The sequence below is a fragment of the Onychostoma macrolepis genome, chromosome 05 (assembly GCF_012432095.1).
Source record: "Onychostoma macrolepis isolate SWU-2019 chromosome 05, ASM1243209v1, whole genome shotgun sequence".
Classification (NCBI taxonomy): domain Eukaryota; kingdom Metazoa; phylum Chordata; class Actinopteri; order Cypriniformes; family Cyprinidae; genus Onychostoma; species Onychostoma macrolepis.
Window position 1 is genome coordinate 660,164 of NC_081159.1, and position 18,777 is coordinate 678,940.

The window sequence follows — 18,777 nt, forward strand, 5'->3', positions numbered from 1 at the left end:
TGTTTGTTTACTTAGAAATGGTAAATGGCCCTAATTTATCAAGTTTTTCACAAATTGTTCAGCCCTGTGAGGATTTCAAGAATCCCAAGAATTAAAAAAAAAATTATTTTCAGCTTGATTAAAATAAATTAATTTCCCATCAAAATCACTCCTCACTCTAAAATGATTTAGCGATTCCTAATATAGCTATTCAAGTCATCTGATAAGAATCTCTTTTTCTCAAACATTTTTTCCCAACTCAATATATAAATCACAGGAAAAAATATTTCAATGTCAGTTTTTTTCCAATATTGTGCAGCCTTACATTTATTCATGCAAGGATGCCTAAAAAAAAAAATCATACCAATTCCAAACTTTTAAATGGTAGTGTGTCTGAAATGCAACAACAAAACGAGTGTTTCACAGATCTCAAACTGGGCTGCGTTTCCCAAAAGCATCATAAGCTTAAGTACATCTTTAAGTACCCACCGAAACCAAAGGAGCTGCGATCAACTTAAGCTTACGATGCTTTTGGGAAACGCAGCCCTGGCCGATATCAGCCGGTGTATCAATCGCTGCGCTGCCTGTGGACCAATGACCTTTCTGAATGACCGACGGTCACGTGCATGTGTATAAAGGAAGAAAACGGCAGAGGTCACCAGATCTGGACTCACCGTGGACGGTGAACACATTGCAGTGCTGCGCTCCCTGTCTAGACGTCTCTCTCTTCCCTGCACCCTTGATGAAGGGCAGCGCCGGCAGACTCGGTCTCCTCTGGTCCCCGACTAACTTCCCAGGCTGCTGCCCCATAAGGGATCACGGGACGTTACTGACCACGGCGAGACGAGGACAGTCCGGTCTGCTCTTCTGTGCGGGTCATGCATCGACTGCTGGACGTCTGACTTCACAGCAGATCACGGCTTTGAAAGCATAGAAGTCAAAGAGCAGTGTGTGTTTTCAATGCACTGTGAGGTGAAGAATAGACAGAGATGAGGACGAAGCATCCATCTTCAGAATCAGAACCAATCACCTTCACTGAAATCTGCAGCGCAAACACACACTAAAAACATCAACTCTGCCGAGCTGTCAATCATAGTGACGTCACGCCGATATGACCACGAGCGACTGGCGCATCATCAGAGATCATGTCAATAATTAGCTCACATATCCCGATGTGCACTGAACCGTAGTCGATCATTATTATCAATCACTGGAGAAGTCTTACAGTTCAATAAAAGCAAAACAAATGCTAAAACTCGAGGTGTATCTTTGGTAGTGATTGCTGGAATCTGTAGTGCGTGTCAAAGGTTATTCTTACACATCTGCAAACGAGTAAATAATCGACGTCACTGACGTAAATAACGTTGTTCCTCGAAAACAAAACGCCTTTAGATGAAAGTTCAGGTAAGTTAGTGAAACACAAGCTAACGTTAATAGTCGGAGTGAAATAGTGTTCGGTAGCTCCCTCAGAAGCTCTTCCGCGCAGTTTTATCCTGATTTAACTCTCGGTTCGTGTAACTTTGATTTGTAGTGTTTAGCTGAAGTTTGTTGGAGTTGTAGTTGTTAAAGTCTCTCGTCACTTCCGCGTGTCTCTCGCTCCTCAGGCGACTGTAAACTCTCTCCGCGCCGTGTTTACGTCTCTCCTGTCGGGATCTTTTCCTCACCGAACATCCGCTGGATTCTTCCGCAGACTTTTAATGTTGATTCCCGTCATGTCTTCATTTTACTTCAGAACTTTTAGCACTTTTCTTGGAGTTGTTCGTCGTCGCAGGGACCGCCATATTCGCGCACGCGAGCTACGCTCGTGACGTCACACGCCGCGCTCTTCCGCCAACAATCGCTTCAGTTTCAATAATAATAAAAAAAAATATATATATATATATATATATATATATTTAAAATAAAAAATAAGAAAATTCGCTTCAGTTTCAATTTTTTAAAAAAAAGGTTAAATAAAATAAGAAAAATAGCTTCAGTTTTAATAAAAATTCAATTAAAAAAAAAAAAAGAAAAATCGCTTGTTTCAATAAATTAAAAAATAAATGAGAAAAATCGCTTGTTTCAATTACAAAATAAATAAATAAGAAAAATCGCTTCAGTTTCAATTAAAAAAATTAAAAAATCGCTTCAGTTTCAAAGGGAGCCAAAAAAAAAAATTTTTGGTTGAAGACAAGTGTATTTACGTAATAATAAAATTATAAGAAATGTGTTTCAGTCAAGGAAAATAATTACTCCGAGGGGAATGTTTTGGGAATTCTTTATTAGATAAGATTAATTGGGAAAAAGCACGGCTCTTATAACTTTTGTGTCCCCAACAAAGTAAAAGAATTACATTTTGCATAATATATACCCCACTAATGAGATTACATCATTAATGTAATCCTCATTTGAATTGTAATGTCAGTATCGAGTTTATTGATCATCTTTTTCAAATGCCCCCTTGTTAAGGAATTTTGGTCTGATTTGTCAAAAAACCTTCCTAAAAAAATCCAGTTTAGACTCTGATTTAACTATGTGTCATATATTCTGTTATTTTTCTCATTGTAAACATAATATAGGAAATGTATTTATTTTATTGGGAAAATATTATATTCATAAATTGTCTTCAACATTACCCAAATTACAGAATGTTCTTAGTGACTGTAACTACCTAATTATAAAACTACAAAATATTAACTCCAAAAAAAGTGTCAAATTTGTGAAACTGTATAATGATCTGCTGAATGTTTCGTAATGTGTTCTACTTCTGTACTTTTTGTTTTGTTTATTCTTATTCATTTTTTGCCTTATTGTCTTGCTGTATCATTGTTGATCCACAAATGCAAGTTTATGAAAGTTTCCCCGCTTTTCTTACGTTCAATATACTAAAATCTACATTAAATCTTTATCTACCCTACCAAAACTTTGTACGTATGATCACTTTTTGTAAACTGTTATTTAATAATTAATTTGTTTTGTAGGAAAGATTGTTTATTGTTAAGTGATCTGCTCATTTATTTTATTTATTACCTTTTAATGTTTCTTTCTCTCTCTTGAATTGCTTTGTGCATGTTTTGTTTTTTTTACAAATATTAACACATTTTACAGCTTTCTTACCATTTAATTTTTGTTTGTTATTTATACGATTTATTTATATTACATTTATTTTGTATTATGTTGTTTCTCTTTTCTTCATATACAAACGATACAATCTTAATTGTATATTGTTTTATTAATGCAATTGGGGGTAAAAAACACTTTAGTTCCCTCAACAATAACTAAAACTTTTAGTTGGAAAAATAAGAAGGATGTAAAATGTGTTAATATTTGTAGACAATTTAATGTTTATGTTTTTGTAGTTAAAAAAAATAAATAAATTATAAATAACTTAATTTCCTCCTCATCAACATCAAATTTCTGATCATTATTAATAACTCTAGTATGTATTTGACTACTGTTCTCATCCAATCTAATGAGTTTTAAAATGTGCGTCAGCGACTAAAAGTGAAATAAAGTAACTTTTTAAAGTGAATGATCCAGTAATGATTCCGCCGGTGTTTATGGCGCCCTCCAGCGGCCTGATGCTGCAGCGCACGAGCACAGCGACTCATTAACACCGAGCTAAGCGTCTGAAACCGAGGAACGACACGTGCAAATTCATCACTTATCCAACTGTATATACATACACAGCCTTTCATAACAGTTTATAACAATGACAGGAAGTGATAGAAGACCAAATCTGTGTTAAAGTTAAGAGTTCACACAAAAATGAGAATTATCTGAAAATGTGCTCATCCTCGGTTCATCCCAGATCAGGATGGGTTTGTTTCTTCATCAGGTTTGTAGAAATGTGTCTCTGCATCAGTGTCTCAGCAATGGATGCTCTGCAGTGAATGGGTGCCGTCAGAATGAGAGTCTGGACTCATATTGGAGTCAAAAACATCTTAATGCTGGATTAGTTTCAGCTTTTGTCTTCTCCAGATGTTAGCTGATGGACTGGAGTGCTGTGGATTATTGTGATGTTTTTATCAGCTGTTGGACTCTCATTCTGACGGCACCCATTCATTGCTGAGACACTGATGCAGAGACACATTTCTACAAACCTGATGAAGAAACAAACTCATCCTGATCTCAGATGAACTGAGGATGAGCACATTTTCAGATAATTCTCACTTTTGGGTGAACTATTCCTGAAATGCACGTTTACATTTGTGACCCTGCAGCACAAAACCAGTCTTAAGTCGCTGGGGTATATTTGTAGCAATAGCCAAAAATACATTGTATGGGTCAAAATGATTGATTTTTACTTTATGCCAAAAATCATTAGGATATTAAGTAAAGATCATGCTCCATTAAGATATTTTGTAAATTTCCTACTGTAAATATATCAAAACTTCATTTTTGATTAGTAATATGCATTGCTAAGAATTCATTTGAACAACTTTAAAGGTGATTTTCTCAATATTTAGATTTTTTTGCACCCTCAGATTCCAGATTTTCAAATAGTTGTATCTCAGACAAATATTGTCCGATCCTAACAAACCATACATCAATGGAAAGATTATTTATTCAGCTTTCAGATGATGTAGAAATCTCAATTTTGAAAAATTGACACTTATGACTGGTTTTGTGTCACATTTAGGCTTTTATACAAGTGACCTACATTGCATTCATGGCACACATTTACATTTGATCAGTTCTTGCTTTCCCTGAGAGTCGGCTCCACGGGGCTTAGTTTGAGCTACTCTTCCTCGGACACGACTCTTGAGTTTCTGAGGCTGTGCGTGATGTGTTTCTGTTAAAAGACACTTGTTTCTGACAAATTCATTTATTCGAAAAAATATGAACTATAGGGTTTGTACGAAGCAGTTCAAATGACAGTCAGTGGTTTATCCTTCATGCTCCACTAGACGCTGCCGTGTCTCCAGAATGATCTCCTCTATGATCTCCGGCTTCAGGATATCTTTAATCTGCAAGCAAGCAAAGCGAGATGCAGAACAGAGATGAACATGCAGAGCTCAATCATGTGAGGAGAGATCCTGAGCAACCATACCTGGTGCACAAGAGACGCTTCGTAGCAGTAAAGCACGCTCGTGTCGTACAGCAAAACCTTATGAGCCGCGAGAGCCAACAAACAGTTCCTGAGCCTGGAAATCACCTCCCGATCGGACAGAGACACGGGCTGAGACGACCACAGAGACAACACCATTACAACACTTCTAACATGCTTTAAAGTCAGTTATTACTGAAATAGCAGATTACATTCATTCAGCCATTAATTGTAATAATCCAGTGAGATTTTAGAGATCTGATCATCATCAGTCTGTCTGGAGTGACATGAAGAAGCAGAGCAAACTGAGACTAAATCCAGAAGAACTGTGTCTCTGCTTCAAGAAAGCTACCCGTGTTATTAATGTGTATTAGTAGAAGCCTGACCTCCATGCTGGTGTAAAACCCTCCGGCCTCCTCGTCCAGCTGAGCCGGTGTGGGATAAAGCCAGACGAAGCCGTTGTTTCCCAGAATGATGGAGGCGCCGCACGGCAGATTGTGGAAGTGAGTCTTCTGTCTCTTGATGAGCGACGGCGAGAGCAGCACCAGCACACCCTGCCCCAGCTGACACAAACACAGCGTCACACACGTCGCCTCACACACGCGGCTGTAATGCATGCATGCGCCGCTCTCACCTTGCCGTACTTCAAGCTGCGCGTGTGCAGAGAGAGAGCGCCGTCCGAGAAGATGGACTGAACCTCTGCCTTCGAGAGAGTCAAGGAACATCATGAACTCCTGACGACTCCGGTCTACTGTACCTCCACAAACACATTCAATGATTTCAAACGTACAGAACTCACTTTGGGTTAGTCGTTAAAAAATGTATTTCTGCCTTAAAAATATCCTATAAAATATTTCTGTCTTTGGAATCAGTGTTATTTTAGGATTATGTAAATACCGTTACAGTATTGTGAATTCTTGTTTTTGTTTTCATTTTAATTCTAGTTTAATTTTGCTGTTATGCGATTTTCCTCATTTTTATTAGATTGTTTTTATTTGTATTCAGCATTATTTTTATTTCAGTCATTTTGTTGTGCTTTTGTCATTTTTATTAGGTTTTTTGGTAACACTTTACAATAAGGTTCATTAGTTAAACATTAGTTAACTAACATGAACTAACCATGAGCAATACATTTGTTACTGTATTTACTAATCTTCGCTAACGTTAGTTAATAAAAATACAGATGTTCATTGTTAGTTCATGTTAGTTCACAGTGCATTACCTAATGTTAACAAGATTTTAATAATGTATTAGTAAATGTTGAAATGAACATTAACAAACATTAATAAACGCTGTATAAGTGCAGTTCATTATTAGTTCATGTTAACTAATGTAGTTAACTAATGAACCTTATTGTAAAGTGTTACCGGTTTTCTTAGATGTAGTATTTTTGTGATGTGCTTTTATCTTTTTTTTTGTTTTCATCTATTCAGCCTTATTTTTATTTCAGTTTTAGTAATTGTTGTATAATTTTCATTTTCATTAGTTTTTTTATATTTCCATTCAGCTGTACTTTTATTTCAGTTTCAGCTATTTTTGTTATTTCTACTTATTTTTATTTCAGTTTTAGTATTTTTATAATGTGCTTGTCATTTTTTTATTTTATTAATATATATTTCTATTCAGCCTTATTTTATTTCCGTTTTAGTAAATGTTTAAGATATTTTCATTTTCATTCACTTTTTAATATTTCTATTGAGCTGTACTTTTATTTCACTTTCCTGCCTCTATTTATCTTTATTTCAGTTTTAGTATTTTTGTAATGTGCTTTTGTCATTTTTATTAGTTTTTATTTTTTAATAAATATTTTTAGCCTTGTTTCAGTTTAAGTAACTTTGTTATGTGCTTTTATCTTTCTTATTAGTTTTTTTAATTATATTTAGCTTTTTATTTCATTTTTTCATTTTATAAACGTATTTAAGGTAGTTGTCAAGCCAACATTTCTCATTTAGTTTTTTTAAGTTTAAGAATTTCATCTAGTAATTCTATTTAATGTCCTCTTTATTTCAGTTAATGAAGTGATTTGCAGTATTTTAGTTTACTAGTTTACAATTATATTGGTCATACACAGACGAGTCACTCGCTATGAGAGCAGGATCATGAATTAATGAAGAAAGCGCTGATTTGATGACTGATGAGGATACGCTGATGAGATCTCCTTCCTGAAGATAGTCTCTCATGGCCAGCTCGTCCTGCGCTGACCGCCGTCTCTGAGACACAAACAACAGCAGCTCATTCCCTCCGACTCACACACTACCGGCCAGTCAAGATTTTTAATGTTTTGTAAAGAAGTCTCTTCTGCTCACCAAAATACAGCATAAGCAGTAATAATGTGAAATATTTTTACTATTTAAAATAACTGCTTTCTATGTGAATATCTGTTAAACTGTAATTTATTTCTGTGATTAAAGCTGTATTTTCAGCATCATTACTCGAGTCTTCAGTGTCACATGATCCTTCAGAAATCATTCTAATATGCTGATTTGCTGCTCAAGAAACATTTATTATTATCAATATTTAAAACAGTTGAGTACGTTTTTGTCAGGATTCTTTGATGAATAGAAAGATCCAAAGATCAGCATTTATCTGAAATAAAAAGCTTTTGTAACATTATACACTACAATACCATTCAAATGTTTGGAGGATAATAGAAATTAATACTTTAATAAGCAAGGATGCTTTAAATTGATGATAAAGACATTTATAATGTTACAAAAGATTTCTATTTCAGATAAATGCTGTTCTTCTGAACTTTCTGTTCATCAAAGAAACCTGAAAAAACTCTAATCAGCTGTTTTCAACATAATAATAATAATAAATGACGCTGAAGACTGCAGTAATGATGCTGAAAATACAGCGCTGCGTCACAGAAATAAATTACAGTTTAACACATATTCACATAGAAAACAGCTGTTTTAAATAGTAAAAATATTTCACATTATTACTGCTTTTGCTGTATTTTGGATCAAATAAATGCAGGCCTGGTGAGCAGAAGAGACTTCTTTAAAAAAAAAAAAAAAACTGTTCAAAAACAGTGTATGAACAGTTACAGTTGGTTATATGAGCACTTCATCTCAGACACCAGCCGTAGGAACCAGTTTAAGACATGAGCAAGTAAAACACTAGAGTAATTGTGGCTGGTGAGAGACGTGATTGTGTGAATAATGCGGATGCTGTGGCTCACCAGCTCTCCTCCGGGCAGATTAACTGAAGACAGCAGCAGAACTGAATCCAGACGTGAATTCGTCTCCACTTTCCATCGCTTCTGCTGCACCTGAAGCATCAGAGATGCGTCACACACACAACTCTAATCCATTACTGACTCCAAACTACACCACAACCGCAGTTAGTAACGCAACCCATTACATCACACATTTCAGGTAAAATAACGAGACTACTTTTAGATCACTTTTGACCTCACATTGATTTAAATACGATACTATTGTGCCACATTGATATAAAAAATACAAAATATACTCCATTTGTTGTTATCAACAACATGAAGTGCTTTAAATATTATATTGCATCAAGGTTCCCCAAACTGGGTTTGTGCAGGAACTGCTGGGGTTTAACGAAAAGCTAATCATTAATTAAATGTTAATGAAATCATTAATTTAATTTAACAATGTTAAATTAAAATAAATAACTCTAAAATCCAGATTACATGTAATCAGCTACTACACAACTATTAATAAAATGATTAAAATTTTTTTTTTTAAGGAATCACCACAATTTAACATGTTTTAATTTTAGCCAAAAAAAATGAAGTTTGTATAATTTTCAATAAGTAAAAGATAAATTAAATTGTTTTATGTCTTCATTTGATATCCAGCAAAATGTAAATACACAACAGAATTTCTGAGGAAAAGAAAAACATTTTATAAGACTAAATTTGAATACATTAAGTTGTTTTTATGCATTCAAATAATTAGACATGCTAAAACAGAACTTGTTAACAATAAAACCTACGGTGAGAAAAAAACAGAATAGGGCCCTAAACATATAATTTTTGTTAAACTTTTAATAAATAGATGTGAAATTATGTAAGTTGCATGATTTTAATTAGTCAGACATGCTTTCAAATTGAATAAAATTAAATTTAACCATTAAAAAGGAGTTTAGAAAAATTAAAACGGAAAAAACTGATTAAAACCGACTTCACGGAGTGCTGCAGCTCTGGGCTCAGATCTCTCACTAATCACCGAACTCTACAAACCTCTGTGATTCTGCCGACGACCACGTCTCCGACCTCACCGTTATACCTGCGGCAGAGAGAGTGCGAGTCACTGCGAGCAGCAATATTCCAATTATATTCTAATTTAAAACGCATAATTTCAGTTTGGGGGGGAATAGCGTTTGGCTTCTCTCCTGAGGCCACAAGAGGAAAATATTACTGATGCATGTTTCTTCAAACCAATAAAATAACACGACTATCTGTGAAAAAAGTGCATAAATGTTTAAAATGATGTTTATAAACCATATTTAATTACTTAAGTTGCTTAAACAATTAGAAACAAAAAGCATCACGTATGAATGTATAGTTTAATACAAAGGACCGAAAAACAATCACAAAGAGCACTTTTTCTATTTTAAAACGTTTTTACATTTTATTTTAAATTCAACGAATATTCTAAATTTGAATATGTTTGACAGCCCTGCGGAGTATGCAGCGCAGTGTGCACCTGGTCTTCAGGGGTTTGACGCAGATGAGCTTGTTGACCCGCTCCACTTCTCCAGCCACTGAAGCTGTGAGTCTGTCTTCATCCATGTATGTGCCATGACCCCTGAGGAAGAGGAGGATCACACACACACACACACACACACACACACACACACACACACACACACACACTATTACACCAGAGCACATTTTCCAGTTCAAAATTCCATACTTTTCCAGACTCATATTTCCAAAACTCTCAGTAGATTTTCAGACCATATTTAACGTTACTGATTTTCTCGAAAGTGCCGACATACAGAGACCCTAAATTAAAAAACGTATTTAAAAAATACAGACTTTTGCACGCATGCAAGAAACTTTTGTTTGTGACCTTGAGAAACTACCCTAGTAAATAAGTAATATATTTCAAATACATTTATTTCATACTAAGAATGATTTAAATGTATTAAGTACACTAGTTTAGTTCACTGAAAGTACAATTGAGGGGTATTTTTATTAAGTACACTACCACTCAATAGTTTTTGAAGAGTAAGATTTTTAATGTTTTGTAAAGAAGTCTCTTCTGCTCACCAGGCCTGCGTTTATTTGATCCAAAATACAGCAAAAGCAGTAATATTGTGAAATATTTTTACTATTTAAAATAACTGTTTTCTGTGTGAATATGTGTTAAACTGTAATTTATTTCTGTGATCAAAGCTGTATTTTCAGCATCATTACTGCAGTCTTCAGCGTCACATGATCTTCAGAAATCATAATAATATGCTGATTTGTTGCTCAAAAAAACATTTATTATTATTATTATCAATATTTAAAACAGTTGAGTACATTTTTCAGGATTCTTTGATGAATAGAAAGATCCAAATATCAGCATTTATCTGAAATAAAAAGCTTGTGCAACATTATAAACTACAATACCATTCAAAAGCTTGGAGTAGGTATTTTATTTATTTTTTCTGGGAAAGAAATAGTAGAAATTAATACTTTAATTAGCAAGGATGCTTTAAATTGATCAGAAGTGATGATAAAGGCATTTATAATGTCAAAAGATTTCTATTTCAGATAAATGCGGTTCATCAAAGAAGCCTGAAAAAATTCCACTCTGCTGTTTTCAACATAAAAATAACAATAATACATAATAATAAATATTTATTGAGCAGCAAATCAGCATATTAGAATGATTTCTGAAGATCATGTGACACTGAAGACTGGAGTAATGATGCTGAAAATACAGCTGCACATCACAGAAATAAATTACAGTTTAACACATATTCACACAGAAAACAGTTATTTTAAGAGACTTATATATATATATATATATATAAAAACATTAAAACTTATACTGTTCAAAAAGAATTTTTTTTTTGCATGCTTACCATTAAAACTTCTAGCTTTATAAACCTATTTCCTTTGTGCATCACTGCCATCTTACTATGAATAAAAATAGAGCATGGATGCACATGAATTAATAGAGATCTACTTGCTCAAAATGTGGTAACTTAGTCCCTCTAATATCAACACAATGTCTGGAAATGCAAACACTTTTTCAGTCTCTGCTATTTCCATACTTTACACTCCTTAGTGAACAGAACTCTCCAGATGGACTCTGTCATGTATTTTATAGCAGGAAAAACTGATATTAACTATAAAAGTGTTCACTCAGGTCTGTTAAAATCCCCGGATATTTACACACATTCACACGTGACTCGGAGGGTCACCACGCTGACTGCGATAAAGCGCTGTATTCGGACGCGCTTGTACCTCATGAAGCCCGTGTCAGATGTGATGATATCGCCAGGAACCACCAGATGTTTGTCCTCCCGGTTAGACCGAGATAATGCCGGTGAAACGTGTTTGTGCACCGCCGGGAGCCTCATCTCCGCCGCCATGTTTCTCACCGGAACCGCGCGAAACGGCGGAGCGCGACCCGATTTCATAATAAAAGCGCAGCTGTATTTGTTTAGAATCTTTTATTCAACTGCATTTGATGCTACATAATTAATTAGTAAAATAACTCAACGTTATTAAGTCATTTCTAAACGTGTGGCGTAAAACCTGTGAGCTTTTATTTTGTAATGAGCTGAGTGTCCGCTAGATGGCAGCATTGACTTTATTAAACTATCAATCAGAGGCGAGAAGGCGTCGAGGAGATTGTGTACAACAAGGTTTTCAGCACAATTTTGCCCATTTATAGGCCCTAGAGATGTGCGTATTAAATATGATTTTTCATAAATAGGCATTATACTTATTGTTCAACAGAATTTTACAAAGAATGTTTAAGTTATGAGAGAATATATATATATATTTTTTTTTTATTGGCTAAAATGTTGTAACACGCTTTGCCAAATAAGCATTATTTTTTCAGTTGATTTATACCCACAAAGGGGCAAACATTAAAATCAAAAACAAACAAACAAAAAATTGTAGCAGTGATGGGAGAAACGAATCTTTTCGAAGATTCGAATCAATTGAATCAATGATTCACTGCTGTTTCGAAGCGCTCTGCTGTGTGTAAAAAAAAGTGTGCAAATGCAACAAACACTCAGGCTAAAACATGCATAAAAACAGCTTTTAAAAGCCCATTGCAAATGTTTTATTGAAAGCATAATACATTAAATGCAATAAAAATAATAATAAAATACCATTAAATATGAAGTGTCTGTGTAATATGTGGTTTTTAAAATATTTTATATTGATATGCAAGGCTTGCTTTGTTTGTTCAGCTTCTATATAGAGGCCAGTAAGAGACTATTAACTACTCCTCATCCTTTTAATTACACAAATGTCTCGTTGGATCAAACTGATCTGAGATCCGAGACGCTGCAGTGGTTCGCCGCTGGGGGAGATCTCCATGAACTCGCGTGATTCACGGGTTTAAAGAGATTATTCAACAGCAAAACATTCAGATTTCGAAACGCTTCGAAACAGTGATGATGTAACGAGGCCTCGTTTACTGAGATCACGTGACTTTGGGAGTTTGATAAGCGCTCTGAACCATAGACTCTAAATAACACTGTAGATACATAACGCATTAAGCTGATGGCGTTTCATCTGAAGTGGGCGTGTCTTGTCTTGGCCTGTCTCCCGGGGGCGTGGCGGATCGATCGCGTCGCGTCGAATGTCTAGGAGAGATGATGAGCTCCGCGTCGGGTTTCGGTAAAGCGTTGGTCATCATCACCGGAGCGTCGAAGGGCTTCGGCCGGGCTCTGGCTCTGTCCATCGCGCCGCGTCTGGCGGCGGGCTCCGCGCTGATCCTCGCGGCGCGATCTGATGACCTGCTGCAGCAGCTGAAGGCGGATCTGAGCCGCGCTCACCCCGCGCTGACGCTCCGCTGCGCCGCCGCTGATCTGAGCTGCCAGGCGGGCGTCGAGAGCGTCATCGCCGCGATCACACACAGCGACCCGGACATCGAGCATCTGCTGCTCTTCAATAACGCAGGTGAGACTTTCGCGTTCTCACAGACTTCATCTGCGTTGATTTGCCTTCACTTAAACACACAAATGCTACAATAAAAACCTGGTCATTGTATGGTAAGTTCCCCATACTGTATGTGTACTTTACCAGTGTGTTTTTATATAGAAAACATTCCTTCCATTCCATTCATTAAAGCACACATACTTTTTAAACTTACTTGAGTAAAGTAAAAATACTTCACTACTGTCCACCTCTGCTGTTACTTTACTCATCCTCAGGCCATCCCAGATGTACAGTAGATGAGTTTTTTTCTACAGTAGAACAGAATATTTTTAGCTGAAACCGTGCTCCTTGGTGATTCATATAATGCAAGTGAATGGGTACCGTCACTTTTATAATACGGAAAAGCATGTCAGGCAGCACAAAATGAATCCCGTGGCTCCTGACGATATATTGAGATCTTATGAAGCGAAACGATCAAAACTGAACATTATTTACAGCATTATTACCTGTAATCTTGGCAAACAAGGAGATCTGATTCTTTTCCGCGAACTGGTTCTTTTGGACAGTTCGTTTCAATGAACTGATTCAAATAACCAATTCACCAGTTTGTTAATGTAGCCATGCAATGATACATAACGTGGATGATTAACATGTTAATAAACTAGTCTTTATCAGCTCACCTTTTTACATAAACAATGAGAAACCATGAAAACTTTAATTAGGCCGCTTCATTCAAAGTTTTCAGTTCACGCGTGCTCATATCAGCAGTTCTTCGGTCCGAGTCGAACTGATTCCTCAGTTCAGTGACTGTTAGAGGAACTGAATCAGTTCATTCATCACAGGATCAGAAACGCCGCTATTTTGACTCATTTCCAGTCGGAGTGACTGTCAGGCGTCTGAAAGTGAGTTTTTATTCAGTAACTTGTAGATCTGTGCTGCTGGAGCCGCGAACTGATTCAGACGCTTCAGTCCAGTTCAGAAGAATGATTCGTTAGTGAACCAGACACGCTCTGGATTACAGGTGACAATGCTGTAAATAATGTTCAGTTTCTTGCACAGAACGATCGTTTCGCTTCATAAGACCTCCATATATCGTCAGGAGCCATGAGGACTCATTTAGTGCTGCCTGATGTGCTTTTTTTGACTCTCAAAGTGACGGCACCCATTGACTCTCATTATATGAATCACGGTTTCAGCTAAAAATCTTCTTTACTGTTCAGCTGAAGATAAAGTGTCTTGGATGGCCTGAGGATGAGTGACGTGTGCTGTAATGTGATGTTAGTGTGCTCTGAACGCAGCGTCTCTGGGCGATGTGTCGCGGTTCTGTGGTGACTTCACGGATGTGGATGAGGTGAACTCGTACCTGTCTCTGAACGTGAGCTCTGCTCTCTGTGTGACGGCGGGGGTTCTGCGTGCGGTCCCGCGGCGCTCCGGCCTGACGCGCGTGGTCGTGAACATCAGCTCGCTGTGTGCGCTCCGGCCCTTCCCGTCCTGGGTCCTGTACTGCAGCGGGAAGGCGGCCCGGGACATGATGTTCCGCGTGCTGGCGGAGGAAGAACCCGAGCTCCGAGTCCTGAACTACGCACCAGGTGCGACATGAGGCACTCACAGCTTCACAAAGCATTGTATAACATATATCGCTTTATATCAAGAGCAGTATTGCATAAAAATAAAAACCTGTCCCTGTTGATTGCTTCTATTGTCCTCATTTGGATAAAAGCATCTGCTAAATGACTAAATGTAATAAATCTTAACTATAAGGTGATATTTACACGGCCGTTCAAAAGTTTGGGATCAGTAAGATTTTTGATGTTTTTAGAGAAGTTTCTTCTGCTCATCAAGGCTGCATTTATTTAATCAAAAATACATAAAAGACAGTAATATTGTGAAATATTATTACAATTTAAAATAATGGTTTTCTATTTTAATATACTTTAAAATGTAATTTATTTCTGTGATCAAAGCTGTATTTTCAGCATCATTACTGCAGTCTTCAGTGTCACATGATCTTCAGAAAACACAGGTTTCAAACATTAAGAATCTTGCTGTGTGTGTGTGTGTGTGTGTACGTATCGCATATCTACATTCTGTGGGTAGATTAAGATACAAGTTTAACATATTTAAAAGTTATATGAAATTGTCGCAATTTCTAGTGGGTTTGAATCTAGTATATGACAATATATTACATATATGGAAATATGATATTTGTACATGTGTTACATTTGTTCATAGGTTGTTTCTGCCATAGAATAAAAAAGATAATTGTTACCCTTTATAGAAAAAACCTCATAATTGCAGGAAAAAAGTCAGAATTGTAAGGAAAAACTCTTCCTGAGAATAAAAGTCTGAATTGTGAGAAACTTGCAAAAATAAAGGTCAGAATTGTGATAGCTTTTCGTCTGTGCTGGAATTAAGCTTTCAATACATGAAGAGTGCTTTTGACTGTAAACATCAAAAACACAATAATGCATTTGCGTTTTTAAAACAAAGCTAGTTTAAGCTATTTCTCATATCATGCATGCATTTTTATTTGACACTAAATCTTTAAAATTAAAACAGGAAACCATATTTTTGATTGGAAAAAAATCCATGCAAAAAGATTTTCTGGCCATTTTGTTCAGGCGTGTGAAATGTAGTGTGACTGTGAAAAGGCTTTGGTTTTGATTTGTTCAAACTCATGAAGCGTTTGATTGCGATCTAACATGCATGATGGGTTTGTTACGCAGTCAGTCAGGATTCACACGCACGTCACGGCAGGGTTATCTGATGTCTCGGCTGTGTTTGACTCCTGCATGTATATCTGCATTAACGGTGTGATTGTGGCGCTCCGCAGGGCCTCTGGACACAGACATGCAGCGGCAGGCGAGGAGCAGCTCTGCAGACGACGCTCTGAGAAGCTCCTTCAGTGTCATGCATGCTCAGGGTCAGCTGCTCACCTGTGACCAGTCCATCAGCAAACTCATGCAGGTCCTGCTGGAGGACAAATACACCTCTGGAGCTCATCTGGACTTCTATGATTTATAGAGTTCGTGCCTTAAACTACTGCTCATTCTCTCTGTTCATCACCGCGCGCTTGATTGAGATCATTAATGATCTGTAACGTCTGTCTGATGTGTTCTTGTGTCGTCACGATACTGGAAAACCTGAAAAATGTGACCCTGGACCACAAAACCAGTCATAAGGTCATCTGAAAGCTGAATAAATAATCTTTCCATTGATGTATGGTTTGTTATGATAGAACAATATTTGGCAACTATTTGAAAATCTGGAATCTGAGGGAGCAAAAAAATCTAAATATTGAGAAAATCACCTTTAAAGTTGTCCAAATGAAGTTCTTAGCAATGCATATTACTAATCAAAAATGAAGTTTTGATATATTTACAGTAGGACATTTACAAAATATCTTCATGGAACATGATCTTTACTTAATATCCTAATGATTTTTGGCATAAAAGAAAAATGGATAATTGTGCTCCAGGGTCTGCTGGTATTGCTGTATTGAAACTTTCTAATATTTCAGCATCAAAAATGTGACATTTTGACAACGCTGTGTTCATTAGAGTGATGATCCTGTGAGAATTGTGCCTTAATCATCAGACGTATTTCTGGACCAAACGAACGCGCTCTGTTTGTGATTGTTTGCCACATGTTTCTTCAGTATGTCCTCAAACTCATGTTTGTTTACTAAAGATATCTTTCTATTTTTCATGTCATAAATACACAAAAGACTTCCATATATAAATCTGTTACTTATGTTATCTATACCATGTGGTGCATTTTATTCTTAAATTAATCTTTTTTCATATCATTCATAGTTTTAAGAATCTTTTTCTATAATCAAAACTTATAGTATCATGAATTGCTGTACTTGAAGGACAGCCTGGGTTCTGTCTGCTCTTATCTGTGGTGTTATAATGCAGACGTGTGATTTTATAGCGCTGTCGTCTCTCTCTGTCATGTTTGTGTTGATGGTGTCCAGTGTCTCTGGACGCTTCTGCTTCTGCTGTAAACAGTTGGACGAAACATACACAGCTGTTTGGAGAGATGGCACTTTTTTCCGAAAATCAATCATGTTTGGAAGCTCTGGATCTCACACACCTGATGTAAACGCTGACGAATAAGGAGCGTTTGGCATCAGGGAGCTGCTTTCATAACGGCCTAATTTCTTAGAAATCATTCTTGGGACGTCTTCAGCTATAGAGCATTTATATCCAATTATTTTTTCAACCTTTCACAAATTAAAGCAAAGGCGTTAAATCAGAGGATAAAGTCTTAAAACCATGAAATTTTGGCATTAAATGTTGCATGCACTGCAAAAAAACGAATATCCTTCTCCGTATTTTTATCTTGTTTTCCAATACAAATATCCTTAAATCAAGATGCAGTTACTCGAGATATGAAATGAAGACGTGAAGTATTTATTAAATCATTAACCAACTTAATTTTGATCAGTTTCTCAGAAAACAAGAGTTCTTACATGAAGTCATTTTGCTTCTTCAGTGGATGTATCTTGATTTAAGAATCTTCAGATAAAAATACTACAAATGTTAATTAAATGCAAGTACTTTAAATGTAATTACAATGCACTGACGTTCATGTATCGACTGTATGAAGTTCTCAAGCACATATGGTTAAGCCACCTAACCCACTATCGATGTTATGTTTATTTACAAACGACAAAAAATGAATTTAAAACCTTAATGTATAACTTTGTCTAATATGTAGACAATATTGTCTTTGTTTATAAAATATCCAGAAAATGGACATGAATGGTTGAACACACTCAAGGCCTCAAAACTAGACACACAAACCTCAAGAACGCTGGAAAACAATAATCCTATAACAATAACTGAATAATTAATGCATGCTGGGAACTCACAAAGCCTTAATATTTCAACAATTTGAAATTCTTTGTTCAGACGACTGTGTTTGATTAGTTGGGACAACACTTCTGCCGAGCCGGAGACAGTATAGTGAAGTATTTTTACTTCACAACATTCCGAAGCATAATATTGTACTTTTTATAGCACTACGTTTCATATTAAATATCATTTAATTAGTGTTGTTAAATGATTAATCGCATCCAAAATAAAGGCTAATATATGTGTGTGCTGTGTTTATTTATTATGTATATATAAATACACACACATACAGCATATATTTTGAGAATGTATTTGCATGTTGCAAATTATATAAATATATTTAATATGTAAATATGCCATTTTTATTAAATATATACATGCATGTGTGTGTATTTATAAATTCATAATAAATATACACAGTACACTCACATATATTATGTAAACTTTTATTTTGGATGCGATTAATCCTTTGACAGCACTACATTTAATACATAATTACATTAGAAATCTAGTACTTTCTTACTTTTACTCAAGTAATTCTAAATTTTACTTGTACAAGAAAGTACTGAATTTCTAATGTTCTTAAGTATTAAAGGTAAAAAAACCTACTTTTATTTATGAAATGAAGTGCAGTAAAAATACGACATTATGCTTTGGAAGTGGAAGTGGGTGAGTAATTATTTTAAGTGTTTTTAGTTTTATTTATTTTTAATTGTTTTGTAAATCTTGTGATGAAACTAATTGGCCAGGACACTCCTGTGAAAGGGATTTTTAATCTCAGAGAGTCTTCTTCTGGTCAAATAAAAAATTAT

General features: G+C 35.9%; 3 protein-coding genes across 3 annotated transcripts in view; 1 reads left to right on the forward strand and 2 right to left on the reverse strand.

Moving 5' to 3' along the window:
• The window catches only part of abl1 (c-abl oncogene 1, non-receptor tyrosine kinase), a 44,394-nt gene extending 42,590 nt beyond the window's left edge, over positions 1-1,804 (reverse strand). Inside the window, exons 1-2 of the mRNA XM_058774440.1 lie at positions 1,644-1,804; positions 654-944 (exon numbers count right to left, since the gene is read on the reverse strand). Of these exons, the coding sequence (XP_058630423.1) occupies positions 654-789 (136 nt within the window). The 5' untranslated portion in view covers positions 790-944; positions 1,644-1,804. The remainder of the gene's footprint in view (positions 1-653; positions 945-1,643) is intronic.
• Positions 1,805-4,148: 2,344 nt separating this feature from the next.
• exosc2 (exosome component 2) lies at positions 4,149-11,616 on the reverse strand. Its single transcript, XM_058775591.1, has 9 exons — positions 11,448-11,616; positions 9,691-9,792; positions 9,225-9,270; positions 8,193-8,282; positions 7,153-7,218; positions 5,643-5,711; positions 5,395-5,571; positions 5,012-5,140; positions 4,149-4,928 (listed from the first exon to the last, which is right to left on the reverse strand). The coding sequence occupies exons 1-9, from the start codon at positions 11,573-11,575 to the stop codon at positions 4,848-4,850; spliced, it is 888 nt and encodes a 295-aa protein (XP_058631574.1). The 5' UTR covers positions 11,576-11,616; the 3' UTR covers positions 4,149-4,847.
• Positions 11,617-12,085: 469 nt separating this feature from the next.
• Positions 12,086-16,865, forward strand: spra (sepiapterin reductase a). Its single transcript, XM_058775593.1, has 3 exons — positions 12,086-13,124; positions 14,402-14,692; positions 15,937-16,865. The coding sequence occupies exons 1-3, from the start codon at positions 12,818-12,820 to the stop codon at positions 16,125-16,127; spliced, it is 789 nt and encodes a 262-aa protein (XP_058631576.1). The 5' UTR covers positions 12,086-12,817; the 3' UTR covers positions 16,128-16,865.
• Positions 16,866-18,777: the final 1,912 nt, after the last annotated feature.

Coding starts and splice junctions, on each gene's coding strand:
- spra (XM_058775593.1), top strand. CDS start 12,818: ATGATGAGCTCCGCGTCGGGTTTCGGTAAAGCGTTGGTCATCATCACC. Junction 13,125..14,401: donor GCTGCTCTTCAATAACGCAG/GTGAGACTTTCG, acceptor CTCTGAACGCAG/CGTCTCTGGGCGATGTGTCG. Junction 14,693..15,936: donor AGTCCTGAACTACGCACCAG/GTGCGACATGAG, acceptor GGCGCTCCGCAG/GGCCTCTGGACACAGACATG.
- exosc2 (XM_058775591.1), bottom strand. CDS start 11,575: ATGGCGGCGGAGATGAGGCTCCCGGCGGTGCACAAACACGTTTCACCG. Junction 8,283..9,224: donor TCGTCGGCAGAATCACAGAG/GTTTGTAGAGTT, acceptor CTGATGCTTCAG/GTGCAGCAGAAGCGATGGAA. Junction 7,219..8,192: donor ATCTGCCCGGAGGAGAGCTG/GTGAGCCACAGC, acceptor TTTGTGTCTCAG/AGACGGCGGTCAGCGCAGGA.